General features: G+C 46.9%; 1 protein-coding gene across 11 annotated transcripts in view; it reads right to left on the bottom strand.

The window, feature by feature from the left end:
• Positions 1–15,239, bottom strand: part of LOC116946841 (kinesin-like protein KIF1A) — a 115,438-nt gene that overhangs the window by 57,213 nt on the left and 42,986 nt on the right. For all 11 annotated transcript variants that reach the window (XM_076070214.1, XM_076070217.1, XM_076070215.1 and 8 more), the window contains exons 3-6: positions 3,753–3,829; positions 3,241–3,420; positions 2,581–2,646; positions 74–252 (exon numbers count right to left, since the gene is read on the bottom strand). In XM_076070214.1, the coding sequence (XP_075926329.1) occupies positions 74–252; positions 2,581–2,646; positions 3,241–3,420; positions 3,753–3,829 (502 nt within the window). The remainder of the gene's footprint in view (positions 1–73; positions 253–2,580; positions 2,647–3,240; positions 3,421–3,752; positions 3,830–15,239) is intronic.

Genomic DNA, 15,239 nt, shown 5'->3' with positions numbered 1-15,239 from the left:
ACATCGGCTCAAGCCTGGGCCTGGGCCAAGGGATGCGGGCCATAGTCACGCCCCGTGCCCGTGCATGCCCGACCTGGCCTTGTTGCCGGAGTCCATGAGGTCAGCAATGTCCGTGTAGGAGGTAACAGCCAGCTTTGACAGGTCCTCCACATAGGGCCCGAGCAGCGGGTGTTCCCGCACGCGCAGGTTGCCCTTGTTCTTGGGGTTGAGCAGGTCGCGCACGCGCTCGCAGTAGATCTCCATGTAGCTCACCTGCGGGCGGCAGCGCGGCATCGTCACACGCGGCAGTGGCCCCTCCCGCCCAACCACCCGCTGCCTTCTCCTGAGATGGCACCACCGTCGCGAACTCGGCGTCACCGTAAACAGCGAGTGCGGCCCAGTGCCTGAACGTACGCATGCATCTCAACGGTTGTCCGTCGGTTGCTTGTGGCCTAAGCTAAGCAAGCGAGACGGATTGTCGCATCGAGACTGAGATGGGGATGGCATTCCGAGAGCCTTCATCCAGCAGTGGATAGATCATGGCTGGAGATAATGATACCGTCAATGCCTAGCGACACTGCACGTGTTGTCACAAAATATTGAGAACCGAGGAGAATGTTTTGACAGTCAATGAAATTGTCATTTTGGCAAATAAAAAAAAACACACCAAAGTACACCGAGCATGGCTCAAGCGCCACTGAGTGGTGAATGGCAGTTGTTGTTGTGAGCTCCATTTGGCTTTCCAAGCTTCATCAGAGTTGAAGTTGCGCTGTTGAGGGTTACTTGCATGGGTCAAAAAGGACTGGCGTGACTTGAAATCCTTTAAACTTGTAACTAGCCTAAAACCCTCATCCAACCAAATGTATTCAATTATGTATTAATATTATTAGACCCAAAATCAGCAGTCAAATGTTTTAAATGCCAAAACAGCTTTCCATGACTGTCATCATGAGACAATAAAAATAATGTGATGCCATATAGATTTATTGATTGCACACTGAAACATTAATATGACTGAATATGTGAATTTGATTGTGTTGACAAGGGAGCTTACAACCAAGTTGAGATCTCATAGCCGTACGCATCGCACCAAGGCTGAGAAAAAAGTAACAACCTGGCAAGGACAGCCAAACTGCATCGCAGGCTCCACTATCTATGAGCCCGGCCCGTGAGATGTACGCCACGGGGGGGGGGGGGGGGGGGGGTGCACAGCCTCCGCCACAGTAACCGCCAACGTGTAACGATTCACGCCACCTGCCCACGTCCGCCCTGCGGTTTAATGAATTGTCGCAATTCGGGGGTTACAAATTATTGTTTACCCAGAAACAGCTTCTTTAAGTCTCAAGACTCTTTTTCAGGAGGGTCTTGCTCAATTTTTTAAAAAGGCGGGTGATGATTGCTATGCGTTTCCCAATTAAGTAATTTGTAACTTTTCCAACTTGGTAAATTTAGGCCACAACGCTGGCACGCAAAGGCCTATTCTTTGAAAGACGTCACGGGATCTTTAACGTCCACCGTGAAGCAGAATGCACGCAATATTTGATGGTTACTACAACAGCACAGTATTAACCAGAGTGGCCTGCCGAATTAATACTACAATCCGCTGCGACAAGCGGGAACGAGCTACCGCTAGCCCATACCGCACTTCAAATCATGCAATATCTCGTTTATGCCGTCTTGTTTACAGTTGCCATCAAATTGTTCTGCCTTGATTGTTCTGTCTAGTTCATAGCCCTAAAGGCACATTTGCATACCATTGAAATAATTGGTAAATCATCGATTTTAAAATATAATTGATACCTGTATCACGAGTGCAAAAGTCCACTTTAATCGATGCTTGAGCCCGCCCAGTGATTGCGAGCTCAGTGCTCGCGTTTCATTTCACATCGTTTTGTCAGCATTCATTTAAATCCCTCTATTCCAACGAATGGAAATATAAAAAAACAGTGTCGTGCCACTCAGCCGAAAGAAACACCAAATTAATGACATATAAGGCCGGCAGGGTGGCGCAGTAGTAATACTCTTGCCTCACAGTAAAAAGTTCCTGGGTTCGATTTTCAACATAGGTGCCTTTTCGCTTTGGAGTCTGTATGTTCTCCCCGTGTTCTGTACGGGTTTCCTCTGGTTTTCTCCCATAACTAAAATCATACAATGTAACAGGTATTGCCCAAAACTTCCCAATACTGAAAAAATACCTGAAAATTGCTCAATTGGGAATACAAACTGCAAATTAATCCTCAACTGCAAAAACTTGTCAGGACCCTGCTAAAAATTAGTCTTGAGACTAGGTCAGGTTTTCATAGATAAAAAAAGTTAAAATAAAAAGAGAAGCACTTCACGTAAGTCACGATCTAACTCTTGACGTCTCGTGCGTCTGGTATGCGGGACGTCAGTGTTTATGTTTCACGCCATCGTTCCTGCGACCTCACGAGGAAAAGATGCGGTTGCCCTGCGGGTGAATCCCAGCTGTCAGCTGCAGCTCAGAGCAATGAGCTAATCTGGCAGCTATGAGCCTCACCTGCACAGGTGCGACTGCTGAGGGCGGCGTGGTGGGTGGCGCGGGGGGTAGGGGTGGGTGTAGGGGGGGGGCGCTGTGCTCACCTCCACAGAGTAGGCCATGTCCGTGTTCCCATTGTCGTTTATGCGGAGGAAGAGGTCTTCACAAAGCTGCACGCGAGAGACAACGCAGCGTGGTGGCGCAGTGGTGGCACTCGTGCCTCACAGCAAGAATAATTTGGGTTAAATTCCCGACTCGGGCGCATTTATATGTGGACTTTGTATGTTTTCCTGTTTTCTGCAGAGTGAGTATGCGAGTATTTGAGCATATTAATGTATTTTGTGAATATGTGAGTGGGCGTGGCGCTGGCCACCCATCACCTCGTGTGCCGTGCCAGCTTTCATAGGGGCTGCTACAACCAGTTAACAGCACTTGCCCCTACACCCCGTTAGGGACTACACGGGGGATCTTTGCCTTTGTATTTGTATGGAGTTTGTATTCTCTCCCCCAGTTCTGTATGGGTTTCCTCAGAATCTCTGGTTTCCTCCCATAACCAAACATTTTATTTGTTAGGTGGCGTAGGCGTCTTAAAATACACAAATTTGGTCAGATCTTTACGCGGTCCAACGCAAAAAGAATTTCCGGACGATAATATCGGCTGTGAAATGTTCGTGTTAAGGCCGCATTCAGTGTAATTACTAGGCCGTTAACCCTGCCGATGCGTTGAAGAAGGGCAAGTGTCACAGCCCGAAGCGAGATCTCACCTGCGGGATGATGCCCTCCTGCCCCTTCTCCTGCTTGCCCATCATGGTGTAGGACTTCCCGGCGCCCGTCTGCCCATATGCGAAGATGCACACATTGTACCCCTCGAAGGCGTGCTCCAACATCTCCTCCCCGATGTCATTGTACACCTGCTCCTGCGACGCGAAGTGCGAGTCGTCCGGCTGCGTATAGAAGGCCCGGCATGCATCACACGTGGAGAGGGAACGACACGGCAAACGGCACAATCATTATCACAGTAACGGCAGCGATTTGCATTTGATGCAACCGCCCCTCTTTACGCTGCTGCGTCTCAGAGCGCTTCGCGTGCGAGAAGCAACTTCCATCCCATCTTACCTCACATTTGAAAGGGCACCCACAGTGGCAACATTGCTCCCCTACTGCCAGATTATATAGGCCTGTGAAACGTAGTACCTTCACGACAGCCCTGCGCCATTTTAACGGCGCAAATACCACATTGTGATAATGATGAGAAGAGGCATGCAGAGGAACACACCGTGGTGTGAGACCAGTACGAGTAGTCGAAGCTGAAGGTCTTTGGTGGCTCTTTGGGCTGCTTGGGATTGAGAATGGCTGTAAACGAGACAAAACAAATCCACATTTAACACAACAGCGACACCATTCCCATCATCATCTCCACATGCTGACATCGCCAACTCGTCGCGCAACCATTATTTTATGTCTGAGTGGAATAAACTAACAACCAAAGTCGTCATCTCCGTACGTTGTTTGTGTTAAAGGGTGTTTTTGTAAATCCACTTCAAGATATTCCGAAAATGCACACCAATGCCACCCCCTATCTTGCTTCACAGCAGTCCCTGCTGAGCTAATTGCACATCGCGAAACGCATTAATAACCCAGCAATTTTGTTCGGCTTTCACAGCCACATATAAAAAAAAGTGTTGCGCATACACTATTATTCACAATGATTCCCTGATATGAGCAAAGTAAACACGCCTTGCAGGAAGGATGTGTACACAAACAAAAAGATTAGTTTTGATCAGGTGTCACGTCCACTACTATTACTGTTGGAAACATATCACAGGGCCTTTACGTGGCACACAACAGATGGCATTGTGAGCAACGAGCACACGTCCCACAGCTGCCCCTCATACTGTAAGCGCCGCTATTTACTTTGGGTAAACATTGCCTTAACGTGGCAGCAAGACCTCATTTTGACAAGACCGTTTGATGTTTGTTCCTCATCTCTTATTTTCACACCAAACGCACTCGCTCGCTCTCGAAGCCACGCACGGAGCCGCGCGGCCAGAACGCTGCGTGCATCCACCAGAGCCAATCGAGTTGAGAGGCGTTCAGAAGCTCTCTGCACCACCGAGTGGCTACGGGGCCATCGGAAGGATTGCGGTGGTGCAGGTCGCTTCAATTAAACGCTGGGGAAATCTCGATACGCTCACTTCCAAACCAGCGTAGTGACAATGCCAGAATCTCGCATCAATAACCATCAAGCTGGCCACATAACATACATGCTGATCAAATCACTAAGCAGACAATACACATCCTTCACATATCCGTGCCACCCCATTAATACAAAAGCGCTTTTTTTGCACATCTCATCAGCTGCACGGCCTTCTGGAAGTGCATAATTTAAGCGGAGTTGGTTCAACTCGAGCAAACTGTCCCGGTCTGGACATTGTGTCTAATCGGCAGAGTCAGGCTTGCTTGAACCAATGCTGGTGAACTGCTAGATGTTTACAGGCAAGGCAGTATACAAGATGATCGGTTTGTAGGCACAGGAATACCACGAACACCTTGACCTCTGCAGCGCACGGTTCAGCAGAAAGTTCTCAATGGTGATGCGAACCATCGTAGACACGTGTGAGGAGTTGCGTGGCAATGACATGTGAGAATTGAACGAATTTAAAGCAAATAAAAAATTACGTTAAATTATTTGACCCAGGAGACGTAAATTTAGTATCCATTTAAATCAGCCATTCCCAACATTCACAGATGCCAGGGGCAATGCAAGCAACACCCTCTGGTGCTGCAATTTTATTTTTACAATCCAAACGGGGTCATAAATATCGGAATAGCCATCATGTCATCAAGAAGGTCAAGCGCTCGGCGTCCCATAGTTGTCACGGAGCACAGAGGAGCCTCGACGAACGTCCCTGACCGGGTGCACGAGGCACGGCACGCGCAGCGCGCATTAAACACGGCGCGCTCCAGCTGGGAGCCACCAGCAGGATCATGTCACGCCAGGCTGCGCCGCAGCCGTTTTGCAGCGTTGACGTAAAGACGCCGATTAACTCGCTCACCGCCGGGCCGTCATCTCCTTATTACTCTTCTATCGCTACTACCATGGTTAATATTCCTGTGAACATCAATTGTTGATTCCTCCACCCGTGTTGAGGACTTGCTCTACCAGCCACTGTCTCATTTGCACTGTGTTTGACCACCACACTGCAGGTCACAATAACAAATTCGCCACTTACCCACTCACTCAGTCACCTAATTGCACTTCACAACACTTCTCTTTCTCCTTCTTCTCTCACACTGCTCCTCTTTGGAATTCCCTCCCAACATCTCCTTCCCAAGTTTTGACAAGAATAACCTTGCTCAATTCAAGGAACATGTTCACTCTTATCTATTACAACTCTTACGGTGCTGTTTGTTGCTGGCCGCTTGGCCTTTTGGCCCTATGGGCCCCTGTGCTCAAAAGCTGCTGTGTTCGCTGGCAGGGAAACACGTGCGCATGAGGCAGCCCAGCAGACACGGCTATGATGCGTACGGACAGCGATCATCCTTTGAGAAATTTAAAAATAACATTTAGTGAAAACTACACCCAAATGTCGCACGAAATAAATGTAATTAGTTTTAAAGTAGGTTTTAATGTACTGTTGATATCAATGAATTTGGAATGTTACTATTTTATATTTAATCGTCTCTCTTCAAAGTGTTCGGTTTCCATCATGTGCACCTTCGCCCTCATTGGCCGAGCTGTGGCTGCAGCGCCAGCAGCAGCACTCGTGCCGATTGCCGCGACAGAGTGGGGGGTGCCGCGTGCGCACAGGAGCTGTGCATTCCCTCGTTCGTCACCAACTTGCTGATGAGCAGAGAATGTGATACGAGAAAGTGATGTATTATTTACGTATTTATTTAGAGTATTTCATCTCAATCAGCCAGCAACATAACACATGGGTCTGTCCCGTAACCTCCTGTGAGCAGCAAGCCTTCCACACTTCACAATAGGACTTACAAGCGCAAGCGCTGTGGTGACGTTTATCGCCACTCGGTGGCAAATAGCGACTATTGTGTGCAGAGGTGGTAAAATTGTTCACACTGCTGCAATGCCGACCACTAGATTCCACCCCTGCACGTGCGCGTAACAGATGGACGTTGGTGTCCGATCCCAGCCTGGGCCTCCACTCGAGCTCAGCACAGTGCCTGGCAGGGTGATGTCGCCACTGAGGAACAAAGGTTGCGGGCACTCCCTGCGTGCGGTGGTTTCCCAACGGTGCCTTCCCTGAACATCGTAAACATTTCATTCATGCATACCCTTTATGTTTAATCAGGTGAAAGTCTATTGAGGAAAGAGGCGATAAGAATTGTCATTTATTCAGGACTTAGATACTCCAGTATCTCAAAGCACCCTTACATCTCAGCTCAAGTATTCAAATGCCCACCTGTAGTTTATTTATTTAGCCGAGGGAGACCCCAATGGCAATTGTCTGTGTTTGGCACAGGTGACACAGCACTGGCATGCGAGTGGACAAGAGCCTGAAAGAGAACTACTGGGCTCTCTTACAGGTGATAAACACCAGCACAGCACAATAAAAAAATGGGTAAAACCATACTACGTTTTGACTTAAAGCTTTCGTGACTGCAAATAGATAGTGACACCAACAAGCCAGGAGTAACAAATGCAGAAGACTGACCACATGGTCCATATGAAATTGCTCTAACTTTTCAATTTGTGCTCCAATTCATGTAATTCTTTCGTCAGAATATTCTTTAAACCACAGAGATTATAAACACACCCGTCACAATACATATTATATTGGCATTGTATTATTACATTGAAAAGCATATTACTTTTAGTGCTCTGAGGACAGCATTGTGAGAAGCGTACGAACATGATTGCTGTTATTGTCTATTGCAGAGCGACGGGTTCTCTACTTGTGCAATATTAAAAACATCCATAAGGTTTTTCTTGGGTTAGATCGCATAAATATGTAAATGTGTCGTTAAATCCACCACTACCCGGCACAGCCAACTAGTAAGGGTTGTCACGTAAACAGAACATGGCAATTCGTCCGATTTTATGTACTGTTTACAAAGTGTGTTCACAAATCCACACTGAGAAACACGATGATTGAGGGGTGTAAATTCTTTTTTCGAAAGTGTATTTAAATAGAGGTACTGCAGGTAAGTAGTTCAGTTTTAAAGCCATAGTTTAACAAAACAACACTTGCCACCATCCTTCAAACCCATTGGTGAAAAAGAGCAAAGGTTTTGTTTACATTATAATGTAATGTTTATGCGAGAGCCGGGGGCTTATGGGACCCCGGGGTCCCGCCATAAGGTTCATATGTACACATACGTGAGTGCACCTGTTTATTGTACACAATGTGGAGAGCAGTGGCACAGTGGTCAGCACACATTAAGGATGAAAGCAGCACACATGAGTTTGATTCCCGACCTTGCTTATCATCAGTGGCACGTGATATCTGAACCCGTCCCGTAACTCCCCTATATCGACCAAGCCTCAAAAGAATAGTGTGCAAACATCAGCACTGGGGAGACAAAGGCGGTTGGGTATGGTACTGGCCACACCACCCCATCGAGGAAAATGTCAGCCTTAATAGGTGTTCACTAACAGCACCTGCCCTACCAGTCTTTGTAGACCACACAGGGATTCTTTGTATTTGTTATATCCAGTAGTGCTCGTTTACAATCCCCTTAGATTGCCGAGCATATAAATTGCGCACGTACGTGTGATTGTGTGGGTAAAATAATGCATAATTCATTGTATTTACTCCTTGTGCTTGCAGAAGAGTGGCAGCATTGACAATGGCCCCACGCAGCACCTGCATAAGCAGTGCCCTAGATTGATTGATTAAAACTCACTTCACAAAGCCCAACAAAAGCAATCAGAGCCACTTGACCCTTCGTGGGACACATGGACGCTCACTTGCAAGTACGTTGAACTTCTTTCGCACTGTACGTAGCCAACTGTGCTGCACGATATTATTTTGTTCCAATGTTTATTGTTAAACTTATTTACCCACAAAAGCATCGCCAAGTCCCTAGACTCGTTCTCAGGATTGCCCTGAGAAGTTTCCGCAGGAGGGGGCGATCATTGCTCAGTGTTTCCCAATCAAACTATTTTAAAGCAAGTTATCAAATTAGACATTTCCTGAAAATTATTAAGTATACAATACACGCCCATCTGCTTAACGGTGTGGACTAAAGGACACTTCATGTCATTAAAGAAGAATCGGACATGGTGTGCCGGCGTCATGGTCCAAATTTGATACGTTACATGGAAAATGACTGTACTCAATTTGGATTACACGTAGCGGTCATTGCCACCGACTGTGAAAACTTAGCAGAACCCTGATGAAAAAGAGTGTTAAGACTCCGTGAAGCTCTCCTGTGTAAACAAGTATCACAATAATAACAACAAATAAGGCGTCCCCACCACATTTATCGTGCCCTATAATCATAACAAAGCAGAGTACTACTGTACAATCAACTCGAGAGCACTCAGCGCTACCCCTGCAACCACACGAGCAATCAATCACAAGCCGTGGTCCTCAGTGCCGAGTCCATTTACATTCCTAGGGCTTTCGTGCGGGCATTTGACCGTGCGACGTGGCCCGCGTGGAAACGAAAACAAAAGCCAGAAAGAAATTGCTGCTGAGTGGTGACGATTTTTAAATCCGCTCTTTACCAACGAGAGGCTTTGTGCGATTTGGAAGCGCATGCACAGGAGGACAAAGCAACACGATTTCAATCGTTTCTGATGACAGCGCCCCGTTCACTTCAAAGATGGATTCGTTTTGAAAGGAGTCAGCTCTCAGGTCTGCGCCCGGCTGCTGCCGGCGTTGCGTGAGCCGGAGCACACACAGCTGCTTTGGGTTATTAATAGCCTCTCAACTTCAAACAGATACTCCCGGAGCCAACGCCATCCTCAAATCCCGCCAACAGCGTCGCCAAGCAAGGCCTGCGCAAGCAACAGCAGCCCCACAGACTCGAAGGTATTGCCTCCGATGATGATGATGTAGACACACGTCATAGACACGGTTCAAAATGTGTGGCAAAACCTTCCCATCACCCGACAAACTAATTTACGTGCTATGGGGCCGTCCATAAATGACGTCACGCGATTTTGGACGATTTTCGACCCCCCCCCCCTCGTCACACGGCGTCACAAAAAGTCAGACCCACCTTCAAATATGACGTCACAAAGCTTTGCCCCCCCCCCAACCATATTTCCATTTTAAAATTAAAACATGCTTCAAATCGCTTTAAACTATTGTCATTGTAGTGCGTATTTAATGTGGCGCTGCAATCTGATGTTGTAGGAGAAAACACATTAAAAAGGCGTTGTAAAGCTTAAATTTAGCATAAAATTCACTTGAAAATATTCAACGTCTAACTAAAACTGCAGATGTTCAGAATATTATATTGAAATTATCTTATAATTATAAAATATTAAAAGTAATTATAATTATTAAAAAAATACTTGAAACTTTGTAGTAGAACGAAGCAAAATGGAGAGTACAATTATAACATTCACATATTCATTCCACAGAATGAAAAGCCCTGGTAGTATCATTAAAACCAAAATCTTTAATAACAATCATTTTAAAAATGTTCAAAATGTATGCTTCTCCATTCTCCCATGGAGAAGCAAAATGCTCCTTCATGGAATAAATAAAAGGTGACCTTAGTAAATTTAAATAATCAAAGTTAGTAATGAAAATTAAAAAAATTAGTGTTGTTATAACAATTATATATTTCAAGTTGCGCATTTTGATGTGACGTCACATTTCTCAACCCCCCCCCCCTCGTCACAAATGTCTTAACCCCCCCCCAGGTGCGTGACGTCATTTATGGACGGCCCCTATATATACACGAGCGTTTAAACGGACCAATTATCATTGTTTCAGCTCACCCAACGGTAAGCTGGAGAGTATTTTGGCCAGATCAATGAGGCCCAAATCAAAATTCTGAATCAATACTGTGATCACTAAGTATGTATATACCCATCAATTCATTTCATTCTTAACCACTAAACTACAATGACTACTAATTTGTTGGAAGTCAATCGTGGTTGTTTTCTGGAGAAAAAGGTACCTGCCATATGAATGTAAAATTTCCATCACCGACTCAGAGCAACCAATTAATACGAGCCATGCCCTACGCTTGTTTAAGCCAAAAATACTTTGATCTTTTAATTTGAATCATCTGTAGCCACGCTCTATCTGCTGCTGGATGAAGGACTCTACAAGCTCCATCTCCCACAGTCTTGTGATGTAACAATCCATCCAGGACCTGCAGGAAGCAATTCCATTGCTTCATCTCTGTGGTGGAGATTATTCGGCGTTCCCTGCATTGTTGGCTGCCACTCCCTCGAGCCTCGACTACCGGCTATCATCCTTGCTTTTCGCGGTGCATTCTGCCAGAGCCCGCTGACTTTTTAAATAATGTAATCTTGCATATGTTCTCTTATCCACGTGTCTCTCTTCCTCCTTCCTCACCATGCTTCTTTTCAAATTTAGTTCCATTCTCTTTGTAAATATATAATCATCTCACGATGTAGTCACGTGCCACGTAAAGAAGTGTCGTGTTAAAACGGCCAAGGTAACAGACGAACGCTGCTGTCGCTGTAGGGAATTACTTTGTGCACACGCGGGCCCTCTTCCCCCCGCTCCCCCCTCGCACTCCCTCTCACTCCCAGACATTCCGGGCACGGAGCCCATCCCTGCACATGAGCGAAAGCAGTGGAAAATCACACTCTCCATTCCCACACCCAGGCTGTGCTACTGAATGGGCCTCACGATACCCAGGTGCTGGAGACACAGTGCGGAGATTCCCAATCCCTGATGCCCGATCTCTGGCCCAGCACTTCCACTCGAGTCTGTGGCCGCACGAGTATGGCATACCATCAGAGCGACCTCGTCTTTTCGTCCGCTCCATTGCATTTCCGATGGGGAGATGACATGGCCCAGCGGTGGAGCGCTCGCCATTTGTTGCAGGAATTCGCGGTCCAAAACTGTCAGGCCCCCCTGATTAATACTACGTAAGCGGCATCTGCTTCTTAGTGGACGTTAAAGATCCCGTGACGTTATTCAAAACGTGTAGGCCATCGTGTGCCGGGGACAAGATAAACGTTTCCAAATTCTAAAAAAGTACCAGTAAATGACGCAATTGAAAAACACATAGCAGCGTTGCCACCTACTGCAAAACAACTGCAGCCCATGTCTGTGAAATACAGTGACTTCCTTCGTGATGATAGCCTTGCATTATGAATGGTCAAATACGAAATGCACGAATGATTCTAATTGAGAGTGGTTCACGGGCTAGCTTGTTTTTAAGCAGCAAGATGGGCATTTATTTTGGATTTATTTTTAGATAACAAATCTGCTGATTATAGGCTCGAGTGATAAATAAACCAGGGTGGCAGGAAACGAGCAGGAAGCAATTTAATGCCACTCTCGTGATACTGAAACAATGCCGTGTTGCTGTGCAGCAGAAGCAGCAACACTAAATCAATGGGTTGATCAGCGAGTCGTGTGATCGATGGGCACGGCATCTCCTCCCCCAGATGGGGCGGACTGCGGTGTTGTCTTCCCGGGACATACAGCGTCCCTCAATTACCCGGGAATGTGCGGCCTGCCGCGTGGAGCTATTGGACTGCTGGCCTTCGCTGCCCCTGTCAGTGCGGTGGGGTCGCGTTACAGAGACATTCACCTTTAGCCGATGTTCACCCACAAGGTTTTTTAAATCTTCAAGCAAGCACTCCCACGTGCGCGTCCCTCCTTGCCCCTGCAATTGACTGGCGGTAAGCGTGCAGTAAGTCCACACAGAAAGTAATCCCGGGGTGATACAGCCAATACATTTCAAGGACAAGACAAAATTGAAGCAGTAAAATATATGGACTGTATACACACACACCCACACACTAGTGTGTGTGTATCAAGTGAGTTAAGTTGACCGATGCAGTGGCGTCTTTCTCTAAGATGAAAACCAGGTCAATAAAGGATATTATCACATTAAGCCTGAGACACAATTAAGCTAAACAAATATAAAACATATTTGCGCAGTAGAATCATGAACCCAGCCAGGTGGCTCAGCAGTGGAGCTAGCAGCTCACAATCGCAAGATCGCAAATTCAAATCCTGGTTGGGGGGTTAACTCGGCCCATCGTCTCTCCAGGGCCGATAAAATAGGCACCACTTTGTAGGGAAGTCAGCGGCAACGGCGGTTGACTTATGGAGACACTCACCCCCGTCATAGGAATGTGAAAATGTGACCACTCGTTCAGGTCCGTAAACTAAGATGAGCCACCGATGGTTTTTGCGCTAAGGGGCGATTCATTGCTGTGTGTAATCCCAATTGAGTAACTTGCTGTGTAATTTGTAGAATTTTGAAAACGTGGACCAAGACACCAGCACACAATGTCCTCCTCGTTTCAAATAACGTCAGAGAATCTCTAACATCTAGTGTGAATCAAGACATCACGCAGTATTTGAAGGTTAATATGCCCCGCAGTATTACCCAGGGTGGCCTGCCGAGCTCGAACCGCAAACCTCCGCAACAAGCGGCGAATGCGCCGACGCTGGGCTGTGTCACCGCCCCGAAAACAGCCAAGCCGCTGGAAGGGGTCGCCACTTAACAAACAGAGCGGCGAGCGAGGCACACGCCGTCCCCATCTATATTTAAGTCCACGCCGCCGCCACATTGCGTGCAACTCACAAGCAGCTGCTCAGTGGGCCGCACACTCATTGTCATGACGAACATCGCAGTGTGACATTTCAAGGCACACGTGGTCTGTGAGTAACCCACTCTTTTTAGCTGCTGCATAATCACGTTAAAATGTTGCTGATTGGGAAGGAGGGGGGCAGTACAGCGAGTTCGGAAAATGTCTGTGCGTATCTTCCTGAAGTAAACCCTCTTCAGCATGGGTTTTTCTGGGGACTCCCATTTACTCTATAAATACTCAATGGAAATAAATTGGCCAAACATTCCAATGCAGAGCCCTCCTGAAAAGGTCTCGAGCCTTTCCTGCATACATAAAGAAATAAATGTATTGTTTAAATATTAAATTCTTTATTTTTTTATATAGCAATGTTAAATGATAAATCGGGTGCTGCTATGATGGCGGGCACACTGGACTTGCCATCCAGAGTACACAGGTTTAACGCCATTTCCCAGCACCCAACCAAAACAATTGGCGCTGGGAGGAGGGAGGAGGGGGGCGGAGGGCACGGCCGCGCGGCAAGCCACCCCGTCTAGTGAGTGAAATACGCCAGATGCCGTTCGCAGCTCAGGGTGACCCAGTCCCAGGTCGATGGGGGGTCGTTTGTAAAATTTTACAGCCAGGACGAATCTCGCGCTCGCTAAATCAGTGCCTCCAAGCATTTGGGGCGGCTCTTTAAACACCGTGGGGTCCTCTGTTCAGGGTTCAAAGTTCATGGCGCAGCACACAGCGTGCACCGACGGGAGTTTCTTCGGCATCGTGATCACTGCAACGTTTCACCAGACGTGGCTGAGTAAGCGGACACGCGGGACTTATGGCGTGCATCAAGATGATGAACTCCCACCGCCGGCACGAGCCAGCGGGCAACCGTGTGAAAGGGCCCATCAGGAACGGTCGGTCATGTGGCTTCCGAAAACGACACCGGTCGTTCGTCAGGACAAACCTGTGACACGGAATGAGCCATAGGCAGCTAAAATATAAACGTATGGAACTTGTGTATTTAATTACACGGCATTTGCGATTAAATGGCAGTCTGATGAATATGAAACAATGATTGAGGGAAAGTCCAACTTCCTGCATTGTGCCCTGAAGATGCTTGGCACAGTTGTAAGTGAAACGTGGTATCCAATTGCTAAATTAAGCGCCTTCGAATAATGGCACTAACAAATCAAGATAATTTTCGATTTAAAATTTCGATTTAAAGCTTTCGTGACTGTGCGGCATCTCTCTCACCTTTCTGAAGAGATGCCGCGACTCTAAGGTAATACCAACCGCATTTACACTAACCTCTGCTGCTGCAACTTCTTTTCATATTTTAACTCCGCCCACACAGCTTAATAGACGCGTTCCATGCTTAACAGCTTTCAGGACACAACAGCGCACCTTGGCTGTTGCACTTGCCCCTTTTCTTTTTTCCTCTCTGCCTGTGTTCCCAGCTCCCTCCCTCCTCCTCTCCGGAGGTGATGCTGGTAACATGCAAAGTCATATTTTAACTCCGCCCACACAGCTTAATAGACGCGGTCCTTGCATGACAGCGTTCATTCAAGCTCTGTCTTCTGGACAGACCTGTCTCTTCACCTGAAGAAGGCCACTTGTGTTGTGGCCAAAACGTCGTGAGAATTTTATTGTCTTATTTTATTTTATTATTTTATTCCCATTCTACATGACTTTGCCGAAAGAACCAAGAAGATAAATCAAGATAAGACAAGACATTGCTGTTTGTTGCTGACCGCTTGACATTTGGGGCATTCGTTCAGCAACCGTGTTAAAAAAAAGTGCATTAAGCGAGCGTGTGCCTGTGTGAGATTCCAGATGAATTGATTGGCTAAAAGCCTTGGGAGCTGAGCGATAGGGCCGTGACGCATCTCTCCGTGTGCTCCGTGCTGGGATTACGATATTGCCAGTTATCAACCGTCCACTTTCTCCAGGCAGTCATCGCAACCAGAGATTGTTACCATGGCTTCATTTGAGCGTTTAAAAAATGTATCGGAATTTAAATAGTCAGTTTGGTTCAAAAACATGCGATAAATGGAA

Source organism: Petromyzon marinus, chromosome 28 (genome assembly GCF_048934315.1).
Source record: "Petromyzon marinus isolate PM22_M1 ecotype Great Lakes invasive population chromosome 28, UKy_Petmar_22M1.pri1.0, whole genome shotgun sequence".
Lineage (NCBI taxonomy): Eukaryota > Metazoa > Chordata > Hyperoartia > Petromyzontiformes > Petromyzontidae > Petromyzon > Petromyzon marinus.
The sequence above is the reverse complement of the archived record's forward strand: the minus strand, read 5'-3'. Positions and strand labels throughout refer to the sequence as shown.